At 39.3% G+C, this 18,890-nt stretch overlaps 1 protein-coding gene across 46 annotated transcripts in view; it reads right to left on the bottom strand.

The window, feature by feature from the left end:
* Nucleotides 1–18,890, bottom strand: part of LOC110969424 (zinc finger protein OZF-like) — a 76,633-nt gene that overhangs the window by 29,042 nt on the left and 28,701 nt on the right. For 5 of the 46 annotated variants that reach the window (XR_007944887.1, XM_051955008.1, XM_051955006.1 and 2 more), the window contains exons 5-6: nucleotides 16,370–16,471; nucleotides 10,752–12,368 (exon numbers count right to left, since the gene is read on the bottom strand). The exons of 19 other annotated variants lie outside the window; for them this stretch is intronic. Coding sequence is in view for 18 of the 27 variants with exons in the window: in XM_051955008.1 (XP_051810968.1) it covers nucleotides 10,752–12,368; nucleotides 16,370–16,387 (1,635 nt within the window). In the remaining 9 variants the exon portion in view is untranslated. Of the gene's footprint in view, nucleotides 1–1,010; nucleotides 1,589–1,942; nucleotides 2,265–5,421; nucleotides 5,502–6,598; nucleotides 12,369–16,369; nucleotides 16,472–18,890 lie in introns of those variants that run through there. 22 more of the 46 variants (XM_051955000.1, XM_051954995.1, XM_051954999.1 and 19 more) reach the window with 14 other exon arrangements.

Raw genomic sequence — 18,890 nt, forward strand, 5'->3', positions numbered from 1 at the left:
AGAAGCTCAAACATGGATTTTCAGCCTGCTCCCTACAGCAGTGCACCAAAGTATTTACCTTATTTCGCCCCGCCCACTTTTAATTCTTTGTAGTTCAGCATTTTGTCTTCTCACTTCCGGCCAGCTGGCTCCGCAGAGTTAAAGCATCAAAATGTCAACAGATGCGACATCAGGGGCTGTAAAATGGGAACAAACTGCAAATTTTATTAGGAGAACGGATGGTCTTGCGTTCCCTCATCCATCGACCATGTCAGTGTGGGTTGATGACATGAGAAAGTGGCCGGAGATCTCATATGACACATGTCACATGACAGTATTGACGTAACTGGAGTATAGTGTAATAATAGTGTAAAAGTCAAAAATAGTGAGATTAGTTATGAGTTAAATTCATGATCTGTTTCAGTAAATGCAAGTTGTGTAATATGTGTGGGTTTTTTGGCTTAAAAGAGCTAAAAACATGCGCTACTGTTCTTTATGTTCAATGATTAATGTATGCTTTCTGTCCTACCTTACCTGCCTTCTTTCAGCTCATATTCTCTGTGCACAACAGCTATTTCTTAGCACATGTAATTTCTAGTGGGTCAATCCCAGCTTTTCACCATTGAGTACCGATTTCTTGTTCAAGTTAGTCTTGTTCCCAGGTTCCTTGTTTTTTTAGACAACATTGCTTTCTTATTTATGTATTCTGACACTCAACCTTTTTTCCCTCTGCCCTAGGAACACTGCATACCTTTCTGTCTGTCTGCCTGCCTGCTTGCCAAACCCGCCTCTGCTTCAATCCAGCCAGCATCCTGCATAAACTCTTTTCTTCCTACAAAAATGCACTTTTTCCTTTATCTCAATCTTTCACTTCAGAAATAAATTCTATTACTTTTTTAAACCAAATTCTGTGTTGATGTCTACACTTAAGGCCACACTCAGTCATTTCAGCAGTAAGTGTTTTAAAAATAAGTATTTGTAACATAAACACATTTATAACATTTGTTAATAAAAAACAATTTACAAACAGGTCAGATATTGTAAGATTTATTACAATTGTAAAGATTTATGACAATTAAAATTCACAAATGGGTAAGAACGTTTCATATTCTAAAGGTTTATACAGATAACTATTTGCAAACAGGTAAAATCATTCTTCACTGCAAAGATTAATAAAAATGACTATTTACAAACAGGTAAGATTATTCTATATATCGTAAAGATTCTGAATAACCAACCTATAAAAAAGTAGTAACTATTTATCTATAAAACTGAACTTAGGTACAGGTAACATCTGATCATCTTAGTGGCAAAACTTATGTCCTCATTCTTCCTCTACATCAGAAATGATGTCACTTCTAAGGTTGTACAGGGCTGCACAAATTCTTAAAATTTTTTCAGCTTTGGGAGTAAGGGTGATAGGAAATGTTTGACAAAGGATTTTAAAGGTTTTTAGTCGGCGTATGAGGCTTCAGATGGAGTGACGATCTTGCAGCATAGCTGTGTTCAGAGACAGACAGACCCTCCCACTGAGTTTCCACATCACAACGAGGAGGCATGTGAATGTGGTCATCCTTCTCCTCTGCATCCTTGACGGTGACTGTCATAGCTAAGTTACAAAAAACACAATGAAAATGTTTTTTTATTAGGAATTCAGCTTCAACCAGAACATCCACGGGTCATGTGAGTGTTGCTAAGGTTCACCATAATGACAAGCAGTACAGACTAGCAAGAATTAAAAATACTGAGACTGACATACGTTGCAAACTTTAAGTCTTACAAGTATCCAGAAATAATGTAAGCTACATTAAGACTGATCACAGTGTTCAAAACCACCATCTTAATAAAATTTAAAATGTAATTTTAGAAATTGTTTCAGTTAATTATTCATAACTGATCATTAAATGTAATCACAGCATGGATCATAGGAACTTTACGTCAGGCAAAACAATATCTCCCTCACCCCGATCTGACAACCTCTTCAAAGCCTGCCGTAGCTTCTTTACTGGAGCATCATCGCCGAGCCATTTCTCGGGGTAAGGGTGCTCCTCTGTCGGCTCTCTGTCCACAAAACGAAACGAACATACATAAGGGCGCTTCGGTGGACACTTAAAGTTTAGCGCTTTCAGCCACAGCCGTATGTGCTCCTCATCTTTGGGCGGAGGATGTAGATTATATGGTGCCCTACAACACTCCGATCTCTCCACATGATGTTCAAAACAGGTTTGTTTCAAAAACTCTCTCCTCTCTCCTCACTTCTTTCTTCCTTGGTCACTCATTCTTTACTGGATTAAAAGCATAACAGGGGAAAAACTTCTAAGTGGGGTGAATACGCTTTACAGGCACTGTACTTGCTGATCCTTTATTTTTACTTTGCACAGTCCCTCCAGGATTTCGCGGGTGTTCTTTGTGATTATTGTGGCCCAAAATGCCTGAATTCATGGCAGCTTTTCTAAAAAATTGTGATAAAAGTTGCGATGTTTTAAGCTTATTTGTTGTGATGAAATTGCAGGAGCCAGATACTGGTTTAACATGAATTGGCTGGTAGATATGCGGCACAAAATGATCATTTACTATTGAATGAATCATATTTGGACATATCTGTCAGTGGCATAAAAAGTTAATTTCATATCCTGGCACACACGTGTTCACACACACACGCTCGCGGCTTGTCATGTCAAGTAACAAGAACAGCACTGAGAGAGCACAGTCCTCCACGGAGACTGTCCATTACCTTGTGCTGAACGCAGGTGTGTGTTCTGCATGTGTACAGTGCCTATCATAAGTATTCACCCCCTTTGATGGTTTTCCCTTTTATTGCTTTCATAAATCAATCATGGTCAATAAAATTTGACTCTCTTAACACAAAAATTTATTGGAAAAAACTATTTAATGCCAAAGTGAAAACAGATTTCTATAAAGTAATATTAACGAAAGAAAATTATACAAATAAAAATAATTGTTTGCATAATTATTCACCCCCTTTTTAATTTAATGGTCTAATTCAATAGAGGTCCATCAAATTGTTGCCAATAGTCTCACAATTAGTGAAATGAAGATCACCTGAGTGGTGTGGGTGTGTTTCAAGTGATTGAGTTGTAAAACACCTGTGTCTGAAGGGTCCAGAGAGTGGTTGATCAGTATTCCTGGCGAACCATTACACCATGAAGACAGAAGAACACTCTAAGCAACTCAGGGAAAGGGTTATTGAGAAGTACAATTCAGGGGATGGTTACAAAAAAATTTCCAAGGCACTGAACATCCCCCGGAGTTCAGTGAAATCAATTATCAAGAAATGGAAGGAATATGGCACTTGTGTGAATCTGCCTAGATCAGGCCACCCTCGTAAACTGAGTGACCGTGCAAGTAGGAGACTAGTGAGAGAAGCCACCAAGACCCCTACAACTACTCTGAAGGAGTTACAAGCTTCAGCTGCTGAGATGGGAGAGACTGTGCATGTAGCAACTGCTGCCCGGGTTCTTCACCGGTCAAAGCTTTATGGGAGAGTGGCAATGAGAAAGCCACTGTTGAAGAAAAGTCATATTAGATCTCGACTAGAGTTTGCCAAAAAGCACGTGGAAGACTCCATGGTCAAGTGGAAGAAGATTCTTTGGTCTGATGAGACCAAAATTGAGCTTTTTGGCCATCAGACAAGACGTCATGTTTGGCGGAAACCAAACACTGCACATCACCAAAAACACACCATCCCCACTGTGAAGCATGGTGGTGGCAGCATCATGTTGTGGGGATGTTTCTCAGCAACTGGACCTGGAAGGCTTGTAAAGATAGAGGACAGAATGAATGCTGCAAAATACACTGAAATCCTGGGGGACAATCTTTTTCAGTCTGCAAGAGAACTACGTCTTCGGAGAAGATTTATTCTTCAGCAAGACAGTGATCCAAAACATACTGCAAAAGCGACACAGGAATGGTTAAAAAAGAACCAGGTAAATGTTCTGGAGTGGCCGAGTCAAAGCCTAGACCTCAATCCTATAGAGAATTTGTGGCTGGACTTGAAAAGGGCTGTTCATGCCCGATACCCGCGCAACCTGACAGAGCTTGAGCAATTTTGCAAAGAAGAATGGAGCAAAATTGCAGTGGGCAGATGTGCAAGACTGATTGAGACCTATCCACACAGACTCACTGCTGTGATTGCAGCCAAAGGTGCATCTACTAAATACTGACATGAAGGGGGTGAATAATTATGCAAACAATTTCTTTCATTAACATTACTTTATAGAAATCTGTTTTCACTTTAACATTAAAGTTTTTTCCAATATTTTTTTCTTAAAAAAGCTAAATTTTATTGACCATGATTGATTTATGAAAGCAATAAAAGGGTAAAACATCAAAGGGGGTGAATACTTACAATAGGCACTGTACATACCCATTCGCGTGACCTAAATATGTAATGGACGACGGGAATTGATGGGATTCAGAAACGCCCCAACAATTTATTCAGTTGTTCCTTGTGTAATTTCCGATACGTCCACAGAGATAGATTTGTAGTAGGATCACAATCATGTGATCGTCAACAGGCCGATGAGGTAGCGTTCACTTGTTGCCATGGTTACTGTGCTGCTATCAGACGCCGTGCCACTACCTCAATGGGACATCCTTAACAAATCCGTTGATCCAAACTTTAAGCTGTATCACTGCCGAAATCTAATCACTTGGTCCTTGTGTCATTTCTGAACGACCCGGAAAATTTCATTCAAATCCTTTAGTCTGTTTTTGAGTAACGTTGATAACAGAGGAAGGATTCACACACGCCGATTGTCACATAACTCCGCCGTGTTCTTTGGTGGAATAAATAATCTAACTCACCTTCATTCTTTCAGTGCTCTAACGGATCTGGATGCAACAGTTTCCATCATGGTGATTTGTCTGGTCTGTTGTCTGATCATTTCAGCCATTCAAATATGTTTCGTGTTTAAAAAAAAGTGTATCAATCGATGATTTTTTTCTTCTTTTTGTATTCCACCACAATATTGCACGGGTGTAAAACAGTTTAGCTCCGCTTTGGTGAAGAACATCAGAGAACTAATTGTCTATCATGGTCTTCAGCTGTAAGTTTTGTTGGTAAATGAGAGACATTAGTACCGCACATGTCTGCATCTTCAAACCATAAACAAGGAAATGAATTTGGTGACGTCCGTGCGTTACCTTTGCGCTGGGAGCTGCTATGATTGGTGGAACTCATGGGAGGCGGGCCAAAATTGTGGGAAAGTTGCGGTAATTGGACAAAATTGCAAGGCCGCACAAAATTTGCAGAGATTGGTTGATTTTGCGTGAATTCGTGCAATCGTAACATCGCAAATTCCTGGAGGGACTGTTTGTGGTAGAAATTAAGGAAATTTCATCAGAAAATAGAAACAGAGATGATTAAAACATGATCAATCATGTGCAACATGAACCAAGAAACAAAACAAGAGTTTACACCTGAATTCTGTGGAGCCTGATCTCTGATCTTCTTGGCAGGCATTCACTTTGTGGCTAGTGTGCATATCTGTGCCGCCCTGCTTGGGGGGAAAAACACAAACAGTGTAAGTCAAGGTTTCCTGCAGCACTGAAGAGCTGCGGCCTTGCCTGAAATACAAAGCACTACTACAGACATCTGAAGACACTCTGACCTGTTGTAATTTAACATTCAGTTGTCTGAGCTTCCAGAAAGATTAACAATCATATAGAAAGAAAATGGCTGCAGGGGTTTAAAATAGAGATGCCTCGATAAAGCGCTTTTGGCTCACGATCCAAGGTGAGTCATGAAATAGTTAGTATCTGCTTATAACGTGTCCCTCCATAATGCACACATCAGCTATTGCAGATGAGCTGCACTACCTAGTGGAACCACAGGGTGGAGTTTCTTGCCAAACCCTCAAGACCATAGATATGAAGAGTAAATACAACACGCCCCTCAAAGCGGCGTGCCTACGGAGACACAAGGCTTGTCGGGTCAAAATTTCAGCTTTTTCCATTGGACTGTATGGGGCGAAAACAAAAAAACGAACAATGCCGGATCATTGCGCTGCATTTAATTGCACACGAAGGCGAACGTTGGAGACAAGGAAACTTGGAATAATTTTCCATAGGTAAGAATAGTTTGTGGTTCTTTTTTCATTGTTAAATCTTGTTCAGAGTCTATGAGAGCTAACCAGTTAGCCGCTAGCAAAACACTAACGCAAGCTCACAGCTGGACAATCAAACACCAGACGATTATTAGTCGCTGTAGTATAGTTGTACAAGCAGTAGTAGTAATACTAAAAGTACACGCAGTAGTAATAGTAATACCAAAAATTCAAGCAGCAGTAGTAGAATAAATAGCCGTTATAGTAGTAGAAGTAGTGTCAGCATTTGTAATAGTACTACAAGTTGTAGTAGCAGAGACAGTTTCAGCAGCAGTACTTGGTGTATTACCACTACTACTACTAGTAGTCACATTACTATTCATACCACCAGTACTATCAATAGTAGTTATAAAGCCTAACTCATATACACTGCTCAAAAAAATTAAAGGAACACTTTGAAAACACATCATTAGTTCAATGTGGGGAAAAACAAACTGGATATTTACATTGATATGGACTGGATGATGTGTTAGGCATGGAAAGATGCCACATTTCATTTCATTTCATTTTATTTCACATAAAAAAAGAGCACAGAAGTTGACCGCTTCTGTGAAATACAAATGCATGAATAAAAACAATATGATGGAGTGTGACAGAAACCCATTCGGGCTTATGCATTAGGCCACACCCCTAACAATAAAATACATTTAACTACATACAAAGCTCATTCAGAGACATAGAAGAATAAGCCAGTCAAATCTATATTATTAGGTAAATTAACAAAATAAAACAGAAGATTGGCCATTTCACAACCCATAACACAATATTAATTATTATGGTTTGAATTTTAGTTGTAATTGTTTTTTTAGAATCTTATAACTACCTGAAGAGAAGTAACCTCCATATTCATTCCATAATTTAGCTCCTGGATATCCAAAAGAAAATTGTACCTTTTTATTTTTCATAAATTTGGGAAGATGCAAAGTTGATACTTGTCTTGTGTTATAGGAATGAACTTGGCATTTCTTAACAAAATATTTACAAAAACAAGGGGGAGATTTACCTTGATTAATCATTTGCACAAAAGTACAAATTTGATAAATATTGATGTCAAAAATATTTAACAATTTTAATTTCCAGAAAAGAGGGGCACTTGGTGCATCATAATTAGAGTATGTTGCTAAACGAAAAAAAGTCTTTTGTAGCAATAAGATTTTTTCAAGGTAACTTGGAAAAGTACTTCCCCAGACGATATTACAGTACGAAAGATAAGGATAAATTAAAGAATAATATAAAGTTAACATTACACAATTATTAACATAATTTCGAATTTTCCTTAATATCCCAAGAGATTTTGCAACTTTATTACTAACAATATCAATCTGGTTTCTCCATTGGAGTTTATCATCAAGCTGTATGCCTAAAAAAACGAACTGATGAAACTTTGACAATTTGATCATTATTAATACATACTTTGATTCTCTCAGAATTATATTTCTTATACCCTGCAAACACCATAAAACTACATTTTTTAACATTTAAAGACAACTTGTTAGCTTGGAACCATACAGAATACTTCAATAAATCTTCATTTAATTTACTAGTAAGAGTGGTTAGATCTTTAGCAGAGATTAGTAAATTGGTATTGTCTGCAAATAGAATCGGGACAGTAGAATTAGTTACCTTTGCTAGATCGCTAAAATAAACCAAAAAAAGTAACGGCCCTAAAATGGATCCTTGAGGAACACCATATTACATACTATTTGCATTTGAATCATAACCATCCATTGAAACATACTGTTTTCTATTTTTTATATAATTATATAACCATTGATGAATATTTCCATGAAAACCATATTTGTACAGTTTATTCAATAGAATATCATGATGCACAGTGTCAAATGCTTTTGAAAGATCTAAGAATACTCCGACTGAAAATTCATTATTATTTATGGCTCTATATATTCTATCAGTTAACTCAACAAGTGCCATGTAGGTGGAATAATTCTTTCTAAATCCATACTGATATTGATAAATAATATTATGTACATTCAAATGTTTTAGCAATCTTTTATAAACCAATTTTTCTAAAACCTTTGAAAAACAGGGTAAAATTGATATAGGTCTCTAACTGGAAAATAAACGAGAATCACCAGATTTGAAAAGTGGGAGCACCTTTGCTAATTTTAAATCTTGGGGGACAATGCCCGTTGTCATTGACAAACCACATATGTGAGCCAATGGTTTACATATTGGAGTCACGACATCTTTAATTAAAGAGGCACTGATGCCATCATGCCCTGGAGCAGAATTTTTTAACTCCAAAATTATCTCAGTAACTTCATTAGTATCGGGAGGGTCGAAACAGTCTATAGATGAAAAAGAGTTAATAATATAATCAAGTGGACTAACATTACTATCTTTAATCTTATCAGCTAAACATGAACCAACATTTGAAAAGTAATTATTAAAATGACAAGCAATCTCATATGGATCAGTCAGAACAGAGTCACCATCCACAAATGAGGAAGGAAACTTTGTTGCTGCCTTTTTTCTTTGTAATAATTCACTGATAATTTGCCATGTGTTTTTGATATTATTTGTAGATTTACTAAATTGGTCACTGTAATAATTTTTCTTAGCAGATCTAAGCAGGTGAACAAACCTGGTTTTATATGACTTATAAGTTGCTAGATTTAATGGAGTTGGTGATGAAAGATACTTTTTATACAACTTATTTTTTGTTACTGAAGATTTTTTCAGTCCAGAAGTAAACCAAGGTGTTTTTTTCCTCTTTGCATTGATGCAAGATAATATTGGAAAACATTTTGTAAAACATTCATTAAACAATTTCATAAAAACATTGTATGCAAGATCTGGATTATTTTCTTTGTATACTTCACCAAACGAGATTTCCTGTAACATTTTTTGAAATTTTGACTTGTTAGATTTACTAAAATTTCTAATGTTTAATGGAGCTTTATTTATTTCCTTAAAATTACAGTCGAAATTTACTATATGAAACACTGGTAAATGATCTGCTATATCTGTAAATATTAAACCAGAATTTGTTTCAAACTTAAATGAATTGATTAGAATATTGTCAATAAGAGTTGCAGATTTTTTTTGTTATTCTGGTTGGTTTAGAGATTGCTGGAAAAAGTAATTTGCCTGAAGTACAATTAAAAACTCTTTGGTTGGAATATGAGTTTCAAAATTTAGGAGTTTAACATTAAAATCTCCCAGAATGTAACCCAATTTATCCTCCTTGTTTATCCTGTTCAGAATGCTATTCATGCTATCATTGCTTATCACATTGTTTGATGGGAATGAAAATTATCAACCCCCAGGAGGGCTAAATTCAAGACACCCCAAAATCAAAGTGAAAAACTGATGTGGCAGGCTAGTCCATCTTGCTGAAATTCGTTGGCAGCAACTCAAAATGGTATTTTGTAGTTTGTATGGCCTCCATGTGCTTGTATGCATTACTGACGATGCCGGGACAAGCTCTGAATGAGACGACAGATGGTGTCCTGGGGTATCTCCACCCAGAACTGGACCAGGGCATCACTGAGCTCCTGGACAGTCTGAGGAGCAACCTGATGGTGTTGGATGGAACAAAACATAATGTTCCAAAGGTGTTCTATTGGATTCAGGTCAGTTGAGCATGGGGGCCAGCTAATGGTATCAGTTCCTTCATCCTCCAGGAACTGTATGAATTCTCTTACCACATAAGACTGGCCACTGTCCTGCACCAGAAGGAATCCAGGACCACTGCACCAATGTAGGGTCTGACAATGGGTCCAAGGATTTCGTCCTGATACCGAATGACAGTCAATATATGTATATATTTACATATAAATAAATAATAATAAATTAATCTTAATAAGAAATAAATAAATAAATAAATAGATTACATTTACAATTACATCTTTTGATCCCAAAACATTTTCTATGTATCCAGGCATTTACATTTATATATGTAATGGCTAAACTGAAAAGAGTCCCTGGCCTCTGGACCTAAAGAATATGATAACTAAAATTGCAGGTTACATTTGTAGAAAGCCTTTTTCAGTGTTTTTTGTTTCAGATCACACATTTTCTATTAATAATACATGTTTTGACGTTGACAATAAAGTAAACCACACGAAAATTGTTTGCGAAATGAGCAAATTATGATATATTTTCAACGTACATGCATTGCTTTGGATGGGAACTTTGCCCCCTTCAAGATGGCTGCCACGAAGGCGCATCGATTAACCGGCAGCTACAATGGGCTGGCGTATCTACTCTTCATATCTAGGCTCAAGACTGTTCTGTGTTGGAAAGCACAGAGCATTGCGGAACCTTAGCTAATAAAGGAGCGCTGTGACAGAGACTTGCATGAGGCTCACTGACATGAGGCCAGAAAGCAACTGATAAGTTAAGCTGGGTTTAAATTCACTAAATATCCAACATCCCAGTAGAGTACTCAACACTGATGTGATGTCTCTTCAACATTATGTGGTGAGAACGAGTTTGTGCTGATGCTGATCATGTCAGAATTCACAATCTTATCTACATCCCCAGATTGACCTGGACCAGATTTCTGTGTCTAGACTGGCCACAGTTGTTCAAAACAGCATCACACTAAATTCACAACAATATCCAAAATGTCCAATGCACAATAGTGTGTACACTGTTGCTGAGACAACCTTTACATACCTTACTGTGACGTTGATTGATTGCTTTCTTTCTGGTGTGGATCTTTGATCTGTGTTGTTTCAGGGAACCCAAAGTTATAAAAGTCTTAATACACTCATCACATCTGTAGGGTCTGTCCCCAGCATGGTCACGTTGGTGAGCGACTCCAGTGTTGTTGAAGCCTTTAGCCTTCTGGTCACGGTGGTAGGGTTTAACCCTGGTGTGGGTAACTGCATGAGCTTTCAACTGTGAGAAGTTTCCAAATAGTTTGTCACAGTGATCACATACGCACACATCATTTAAAGTGTGGATGCGTTGGTGATATTTTAGGGTCTGTTGGTGCTTGTAAGTTTTTTCACAGTAGTCGCAGCGGTACAGCTGTCTACCAGAATGGGGGCATGGATGGCTCAATAATTGTTCATGTCCAGTAACAGTTTTCACACACTGATCACAGTTGAATGGTTCACCTCCGCTGTGGATGATTTGGTGTTGTGCTAAACTACGCTTGGTAGTAAATGTCTTCCCACACTGATCACAACTGAATGGTCTAACTCCACTGTGAATGAGTTGATGGCTTATTAACTTACTCTTTTGAGTAAATGTCTTCCCACACTGATCACAGCTGAATGGTCTAACTCCACTGTGAATGAGTTGATGGTTTGTTAAAGTCCTCTTGTGAGTAAATGTCTTCCCACACTGATCACAGCTGAATGGTCTAACTCCACTGTGAATGAGTTGATGAGTTTTTAGAGTACCCTTGGAATTAAAAGTCCTCCCACATTGATCACACCTGAATGGTCTAGCTCCACTGTGGATGATTTGGTGTTGTGCTAACCTACTCTTGGTAGTAAATGTCTTCCCACACTGATCACAACTGAATGGTCTAACTCCACTGTGAATGAGCTGATGCTTTGTGAAATAACTCTTGTCAGGAAATGTCTTCCCACACTGATCACACCTGAATGGCCTAACTCCACTATGAATGAATTGATGCTGTGTTAAATTACCCTTGTAAGTAAATGTCTTCCCACACTGATCACACCTGAATGGTCTAACTCCACTGTGAATGAGTTGATGCCTTGTTAAACGACTCTTGTCAATAAAAGTCTTCCCACACTGATCACAGCTGAATGGTGCAACTCCATGGTGAATGAGTTGATGGGTGGTTAAATCACCCTTCTGAATAAAATTCTTCCCACACTGATCACAGCTGAATGGTGCAACTCCATGGTACATGAGTTGATGTATTGTTAATGGATACTGGTAAATAAAAGTCTTCCCACACTGATCACAGCTGAATGGTCTAACTCCACTATGAATGAGTTGATGTTTTGTTAAACGACTCTTGGACGGAAAAGTCTTCCCACACTGATCACAGCTGAATGGTCTAATTCCACTATGAATGAATTGATGCTCTGTTAAATAACTCTTGTACAGAAAAGTCTTCCCACACTGATCACAGCTGAATGGTTTGTCCACAATGTGAATACGTTGGTGATTTCTTAGCTTTCTTGCTGTGATAAAAGTCTTGCCGCATTGCTCACAACTGAGTGATTCAACTCTGTTTGGTGTTGTTGGGGAACCGTTGCTTTCCTCCGCAGATTTCTGATGTCTCACTCCATTGCTGTTTTCATGTTGCTGTAGCAACAGACAAAGACACAAACAGACACAGTGATTTAACCCATTTAACCCTTTACGCTTCAGTGCGTCGTAGGTGTACCACCGGCGGTACACCTACTAATTTGCATAGGAATTTCAAGAATGTCCGACGGCTGCAAACACGATTATACAAACACTATACGCCGATGGAAAGCTTAGATTCTCATGAATCCGCCGGTAAAAACCATTTTCAGATGTGATTACCACAGCGGGTGAGAAAAACACATTTGTCCAACAAAAACAAATATTCATCCATCCGTTCTCTATACACGGCTTCAACGCACACAGCGCGACTCACATTTCCGGGTTCATTATTACACACAAAAAAAAGATTCCACAAAAAACGGCCATAATCCAACCTTTTACATCCAGACAACACAAGCCAGTAAACTATTTTGTCCAAAACATGTCCTGAAGTCGGTATAAAATCCACGAATCGGTCGTTTTCAAGGAAATGCACCTCGCGATGTGCGTCCAATATTCCCTGTATTTTTCGTAATTTTTTTAATTCAAAAATAGAATATTAGCGATTTTTTGTACTGAAAACGGCTGGAATTGACTGAAGCTTAAAGAGTTAAAGGGATAGTTCGGGATTTTTGACATGAATCTGTATGGCATCCCAGGGTTCTCGCCAGCGCATTTCAGCGTAACGGCCCATTACGCTGTCATAACGGCCCGTTACACTGTCTAACGGCCCGTTACGCTCAGTTTAAAAGATTACGCTGTGATTAGGGCCGCTACGCCAGCGCATTTCAAAGATTACGCAGTTGTTATTAGTGTGTGGCTCCGTCATAAGAGTGGGAGAGAGAGCAGCATGTGTGTGTGGGAGGGAAGGGAGGGAGGGGGAGAGCGAGGGAGAGAGAAGTGAAGGGGGTTAACCCCGGGCTTCCTGACCACGGTCGGGGGCCGAACAGGAAGGGTTAACACTGTGATTAGGGCCGCTGCGCTGTTATTTTGACAGATAACGCCATGTGCGTTTGTTTTTATCAACTAGGTGCCTATCTAGGTTAATTTATGTCTCCCCACCTCAGCCGTACTTTCCTGTCGATTGACCCGTTCCCGTCTATTGCGCATGCACGTTCCCGTCTATTGCGCGCGCGCGCGTGTGCAGGAGGACCTGCCGTTACGCTGAAAAAAAATCCTGGCGAGAACCCTGCATCCCCGTCAGCAGTGTTGTTCATTCACACAGACTTACTGCCGACAGCGTCCAGTGAGCAGAGATCCTGTCCGGTTTTGGTCCAGACAAAGGTAGTCCGGCAAGTTTGCTGGGGTCACGAAAATAAAGCGTTTCCACCCCCTCTCTCTCTCTCTCTCTCTGCCCGTTCTAACTCAATCTGGTGAATTTCGGCTTCAGTATTCACTTTATTCAGCTCCGCCCATTTTCTAACGGGTGGGACTTCCTGTTTTGAGTAGCCCTTCCGGTAACTCGGTCAGGGCGGTGTTTACAACTGAGAAAGTGATGTGGGAAGAAACGAAAACCTCTTTAAAAAACAGAAATGGATCAAGTCTGCCTCATCCGCGACTTATTACAGAGTGGGAGGATGACATGAAAAAGTGGCCACAAGTCATGTATGGCGATATTTTTAACTATTTCGTGTTGTCTCTTGGCGTTGATCGCTCGGCTATGAGGAATTATAAGAGCACTGAAGCCTATCAACATTTGCACAGTGGTAAAGTCGGCGCTGTTCTGTTACATCAAGAACGGGAATATACATTTCTTAAAGCTAATGTCAGCCCGAGTCAGGCTAATACCTCCTCACACATGGTGGGTGTTGGTGACAGCTGATGAAGCGGTGGAGACCACGGGATGCTCCTGTATCGCTGGGTTGGGACGGTCCTGCAGTCATGCTGCTGCGATATTATGGAAGGTATGTTGATTTGAATAAAACTTTATTTGATTCATGTATATACGATGTGGTTGTGCAAACGTAGGTTGTTATTGTCATTTCTGAAACAGCTACTGCGGTTTACTGTGTTATTAGCCCTGTCACAAGCTAATGCTAATTCCCTGGAGCAACAAAAAACTGATTCTGACCAAACCGCAGTCATAACAACATTTCAAAATAGCAGAGAGTATCTTTTTACCTCACTGATGGCACGGCTAGGTCTTTAGTGGAAACTGAACTTTGGCAGAATCGCTGTAGCTGCGCTGACAGTGACCGATGCAAGCTGTGTGTTTACATAGCCATGAGCTGGTCCGCAGCATTCAGATCTAACCTTTCCGTGCTCTAAACAATTCTGAGAGAGAGAAAGCTTCATCGTTCCCCAGTTGTGCGCAATTGATGCCAAACATGTTAAAATCACTTAAAAGAACAGTTAAAAGTAGCTACAGTAGCGAGAGGACTCGATGTTGTTGTAGTGCGAAGACGGTCAACCGGAAGTCGATCTCAAAAATGGCGCCGCCCTGCCTCACTTCTTGAATAAGGTGAATATTCGGGTTCATAAAGATATCCCCTTGTGTACTGGCTAATGCTAGTTAACAGTTATCTCTGGTTTACTCATGTCCAATCCCAGTTGTATTGAACAATCCAGTCCAAGTCCAGGTTATGATGAAAAAACAAGAATGTATTTATTTACGTTGTATTGCTGATTAATCCACAAAAAAGGCTTTCAAAACAACACAGAACGGGACACGGTAAGAAAACCGTGTGTCTCCACTGCTAACCTGGCGTTGCTCAGCATAATCTCAAGTTCTAGTGAGCCAAGCTGCAGGCTCTTAAAGCTGCAGTACCACCAAAAATTAAACATAAAGTGAACAGTCTGTTCCAGTCCAAAAGATAAACAAATAACCATATTCAATTAGCATTACTCTGAAATAACTATTAAACCAATATGTAAACTTAAGATTCAAAAGTTACAGCAAAAATTATATTTACTGTAAATAACATAAGAATAAAATGAGAAAATCAGCAAACTTATTATTGCCTCATACACCTTGGCTGAATGCTGAAGTCAATATATTCATCATCGCTGTCGTAGTCAAACATGTTGTTGTTAACTTTACGAGCAGTAAACAAAGTGAAACCTGCGCGGCTTCTCGCTGGAGGCAGTGCGGAGTGATATGAAGGGAGAGAAAATAGTGCCAAGCGTTTACGAGGTCTGACTTTTTCGTGGACAACGGTTTTGTAATGCAAATATATCACTCTTTTGAACACATATTGGTTTGAGAAGAAAACGCTTTATTTTCGTGACCCCAGCAAACTTGCCGGACTACCTTCATCTGGACCAAAACCGGACAGGATCTCTGCTCACTGGATGCTGTCAGCAGTAAGTCTGTGTGAATGAACAACACTGCTGATGGGGATGTCATACAGATTCATGTCAAAAATCCCGAACTATCCCTTTAAGCCGGGAACACATTACCGCAGTAGCGCTGTTGTGCAGTTCTATCATTAAACCCGGGAGCGCTGTTGTGCAGTTCTATCATTGACGCCGGGAAAGCGTATAGGTCTTTTTTTTCTTCTTTGCGCTAATCAGCTGTTTCTTGACAATGAAATGCATCAAACTCGCGCATATGCATAACTGATCCTGTTTCCGGGTACAGATCGTGTTGCTGCGCTGCCTCGTAACTTTGTATTGAACTTTTCTGGTCGCTGCTGCACAATGAAGCATGCTTGCCAGCAGCGGTAATGCGTGCCCGGCTTTAATTGGTTAACTGCAATTATGAAACAAAAAAAGCCCTCAGAGAACTCAGTACATCGTCAAGGCTGCTCAGTCGTATCATTTCCAACGGATGAAATTTTTAATAAAAAATTTAGCTTGGGCTGAGCACAGGACTGTGTTGTGCATGTCTACATTATGTACGGATACCGAGTCGCTCGGGCTGGACCCGAATATCCGAATATTCGGTCATGACGGTGGTATCCGGATATTAATTTTGAGATCCGAATATTCGCCGCCACCCATCCCCCCTTTAGACAACTTTAGACATTCCAAATCATAAATTAACGATGATCATACTATGGTGATATGTTTCTCACTTCTTGTGAAGAATCCATTTTTCCTCCGGTGTTGAACTCAGACAAAATGGCTGACAACGTTCCTCTGCTCCTCTGTCAGACTCTCCTCCTCCTGCCAATCACCTGTGACACCAAACACATCTTAATTAGGATACCACTCTATATGCAAGTGTCACAGTGTCCTATATGTTCATCAGCCAACACAGAGGACAGATTTCAACTCAACAGTTGACTTTTAGCTCTTTTCAAGTTCACCTAAAACTGATACAAATCAACTTGCACAGAAAACAGACTCGGAAAAAGAGAATAAAGAGAACATAAAAATTGCACTGCAGGTGATTCAAGACATGAATGCTGCTAGAAAACTGGTAATGCTGGAAGTTAGTGTATGTATTTTCCTGCTCAGTGACCCTCAATGAAGCACTTATTTCTAATGTGACTGCTGTACATCAGAGCTCTGTAACTTTAAACTTCATTTATATACATGTGATATTGTACAAGAGCAATGAAGGAGACCTGGAAATCTCTCATCTTTCTTGGGACGAATCAAAGTGGAATTAATGTTACTGACTAATTATTCTCTGAGATAAATACCAACAGAATAATCCATTTTCTAATCTGTGTTCCATCAACGGCAGTACAAGCAGTGTAAACAGACTGGAAAGCAAATCAGGAAAAAGGATAAAAACATACTGATGGTTTCTCTGCATCACCAACTGAATGCATGTAGGTTCCCATGGCAACACAACTCAGTGTGTGACACGGTAACTGCATGGCTTCATTCAATGGGATAACTAGCACACAGCTCACAGTGATCTAGCTGTGCACCATCTGTTACCATGGTGATCTACCAACCGTCATGACGCTCCAAACTCTCCCTTCCAGATCAACATACCTGCTCACACATTAGTCTGTTTCCTAGTTCAGCCATCAGAGCTGCAGGAGACGCATTAACTGCTTACAGAGGTGGGTAGAATAGCCAAAAATTGTACTCAAGTAAGAGTAAAGTTACGTCAAAATAATAGCACTCAAGTAGAAATAAAAAGTAGTCATCCAAAAAGTTACTCGAGTAAGAGTAAAAAAAAGTATTTGGTGAAAAGACTACTCAAGTACTGAGTAACTGTTTGATTGTAATGTTCAATTCATTTTTTAGAAATGATGTGATCAGACAGAAAAAAATGTAAAATAATATGCAAATTCTGGTATTTCCAAATAATAAAATAAAAAATAGCAAAAATAACATCGTTAAAAAATGACACATTAAGGCACAAGAAACACAACATAAAGCTTTTGAAACAAACATCACTTGATTAAAGGTGGCTCTCGTTCCAGTTTTAGCCGGTGTTAGCCAAGTAGTAAAATGGATGTTGCCTGGAGAGCCGCCGCAGTGGAATTTAGAAAAAAAACTGATTCCAATTATTGCTTGTCCGCAATGTCCACAAAAATGAAAGGATAACTAGCAAAAAGAAGAACGCTGAAACAAAGAAACGTCAGAGGATAAGTAAGAAAAAATGACACGTGTCTAAGAACGGAAAAAGGTTAAAGTGGCCGAAAGTGATGCGTTCTGTGAAGAAGTTGAAAAGGGAAGAGCAGGAGACAAAGGCATAAGAGTAAGAGCATAATGAGAGGCGTTGTCTGGCCTTTTATTTAGCCAGGACACCTCTGGAAAGAAACATATATTACAGATTTCCCTAGAAAACTGTGGATGGTGTAGGGGAAAAAAGTCACAGATGTCCTGCTGTAATTCACTCCGCTGACATTTAATGGAGCCCTTTTCCTGGGAAAGGAGAGTTTCTAGTTCTGGAAAATGTTCAAGATGACACTTTGATTTTGTTTTCAACAACATCCTTCAACAACATCCAAAGGGGAAAGGTCTCTTATCCGACTCAGCATCTCCTCTGGAATCCCAAAAGACCAAGCATGTCCTGCTACATATAATTCAAAGGATGAAATGGGAATGTCTAGAAGGTAGAGACGACCCATGGTTTAGACTCAGTTCTCCCTATGGTTGGTGTACAGGTATGTCCATGTCTCTTCACACACGATTCATCAATCCACAAGAGCCACACCCTGTGAAAAGAACCCTCCTTTCTAAGACTTCCCGCATTTCTTCCCCTTTATTAGCAGTGATGGGATGCAGCTACTGGTGGTACCCCACAGTGTGTGTGTGTACAGCTGGGGTTAACGCCTGAATCCATATCTCTGTCTTCGGCTAGCAGTGCCTTGAAAAAAATAATAAAACCAAACACTACCCACCTCTGCTCTGACTGCTTCCAATAAACACTATAAAAACACTCTGAAGATAATGTTGAAGTTCAAATAGACTAAAACAAATTACACTACACTTTTGAAGGTAAATTAAGAGTGCAAGCTCAGTTCACTGAGAAAATTATCATTGTAGATTAAATCTCAAAGAGGCTTTAACCCTGTAAAGCCTGACCCATTAAAAAAAAAAAAATCGCCAGAAAATTCTATTTTTTCGTAATTGACATGTTTATCACTCCTTTTAGCAAAATTCCCCCTCCAAAAAAATTGCCATATC

This window comes from Acanthochromis polyacanthus, chromosome 10 (assembly GCF_021347895.1).
Source record: "Acanthochromis polyacanthus isolate Apoly-LR-REF ecotype Palm Island chromosome 10, KAUST_Apoly_ChrSc, whole genome shotgun sequence".
In the NCBI taxonomy this organism is placed as follows: domain Eukaryota; kingdom Metazoa; phylum Chordata; class Actinopteri; family Pomacentridae; genus Acanthochromis; species Acanthochromis polyacanthus.